The sequence below is a fragment of the Pygoscelis adeliae genome, unplaced genomic scaffold (genome assembly GCF_000699105.1).
Source record: "Pygoscelis adeliae isolate BGI_AS28 unplaced genomic scaffold, ASM69910v1 Scaffold1250, whole genome shotgun sequence".
In the NCBI taxonomy this organism is placed as follows: Eukaryota; Metazoa; Chordata; class Aves; order Sphenisciformes; family Spheniscidae; genus Pygoscelis; species Pygoscelis adeliae.
Window position 1 is genome coordinate 3,506 of NW_008823852.1, and position 1,143 is coordinate 4,648.

Below are 1,143 nucleotides of genomic sequence, written 5' to 3' on the forward strand. Positions count from 1 at the left end.
GATACGGGTGGGTCAGGGGAGCCTGTGGGGGAGAGCGGAGGGGGAGAACAAGTCCCCCAAACCACACGAGCCCCTCAGCGGGGTACAGCCCCCCCCAGATATCAAATACAGCCTGAGCCCCCCAACCCAAACCCCAGAAATCTGAATCTCCGCTCTCTGCCCGGGCCAGGCTGTGGGGTGGGCTGTGCAGAGCGGTGCTGGGGGGGACAGTGCCGGGGGGTTCGGTGCCACCCCAACCCGCTCCCAACCCCGAGGCGATGCCGCGTGGCGGGAGAACGTCTGCTCTTCCTTCGGTGCTTGCAGGGAGCTGGTGATAGGAGCCCTGCCCCACCTCCTGCAGCTGGACGCCCAGCAGGTCCGTGGCAGCGTGGGCAAGGAAGAAGAGGAAGGAGGCTCTTCCAGCAGTGAGGACGAAGACGACGAGTCGCTCTCTGAGCCGAGCGGCCCTTTCACTGCAGGCAAAGGTGCCCAGACTGAAGCAGGACACATTGCACACTTGGGGGTTAAGCAGGCCGGTCCCTCTGTCCCCAAGGGTGACAGGAGTGGCAGGGGGCTGGGGTGGCCGTGCCAGGTCTCCTGTAATTCTTCTCCGTCCCTGGCAGATTTCTTTGCGGATCTGCACCGGGAGCTGGCCGGGCGCTCGCGGCGGAGGCGGAGGGAGGCCCTGAAGGAACACCGGACCCGTCTGGAAGAGCTGGAGGAGCTGCGGGGGCGTCGGGGTCTGCTGCTGCCTCCCGCACCGCTGAGCCCAGGCAGGGAGGGAGCAGCCTGCATCACAGCCCCAGGTCCCAAGCGGTCTCAGCCCCGTCCCCAAGCGAAGCCGGGGACGCAGCTGCCACCCCTGCCGGGACCTGGTGGGCAGCACGCCTGCCCGGCGCCCCAGCGAGCTCCCGGCAGGAGCCAGCCCCGGACCAAGGCTCTGGAGAAGGAGGCTCGCGCCGAAGGAGCAAGAAATAGGCAGTTACCCCAAATACCCCGCACCAGCACGGCACCGCGCAGTTAGGATTAAAGCCTCTTTATTCCTACACCAATCCGCCTGTCTGCCACGGAGCCCCCAGCCCCGCGGCCAGCCCCAGAGGGGCCGGGCACAGGCAGCTCTGCCTGATGGTGGGAAAACAAACGCCGGGCTGCAGGCGGGACTCC

The 1,143-nt window shown here is 67.2% G+C and overlaps 1 protein-coding gene across 1 annotated transcript in view; it reads left to right on the forward strand.

Annotated features, from left to right (window-relative positions):
- Positions 1–1,003, forward strand: part of LRRC46 (leucine rich repeat containing 46) — a 4,285-nt gene extending 3,282 nt beyond the window's left edge. The window contains exons 7-8 of the mRNA XM_009332124.1: positions 304–464; positions 603–1,003. Of these exons, the coding sequence (XP_009330399.1) occupies positions 304–464; positions 603–1,003 (562 nt within the window). The remainder of the gene's footprint in view (positions 1–303; positions 465–602) is intronic.
- The last annotated feature ends 140 nt before the right edge of the window (positions 1,004–1,143 follow it).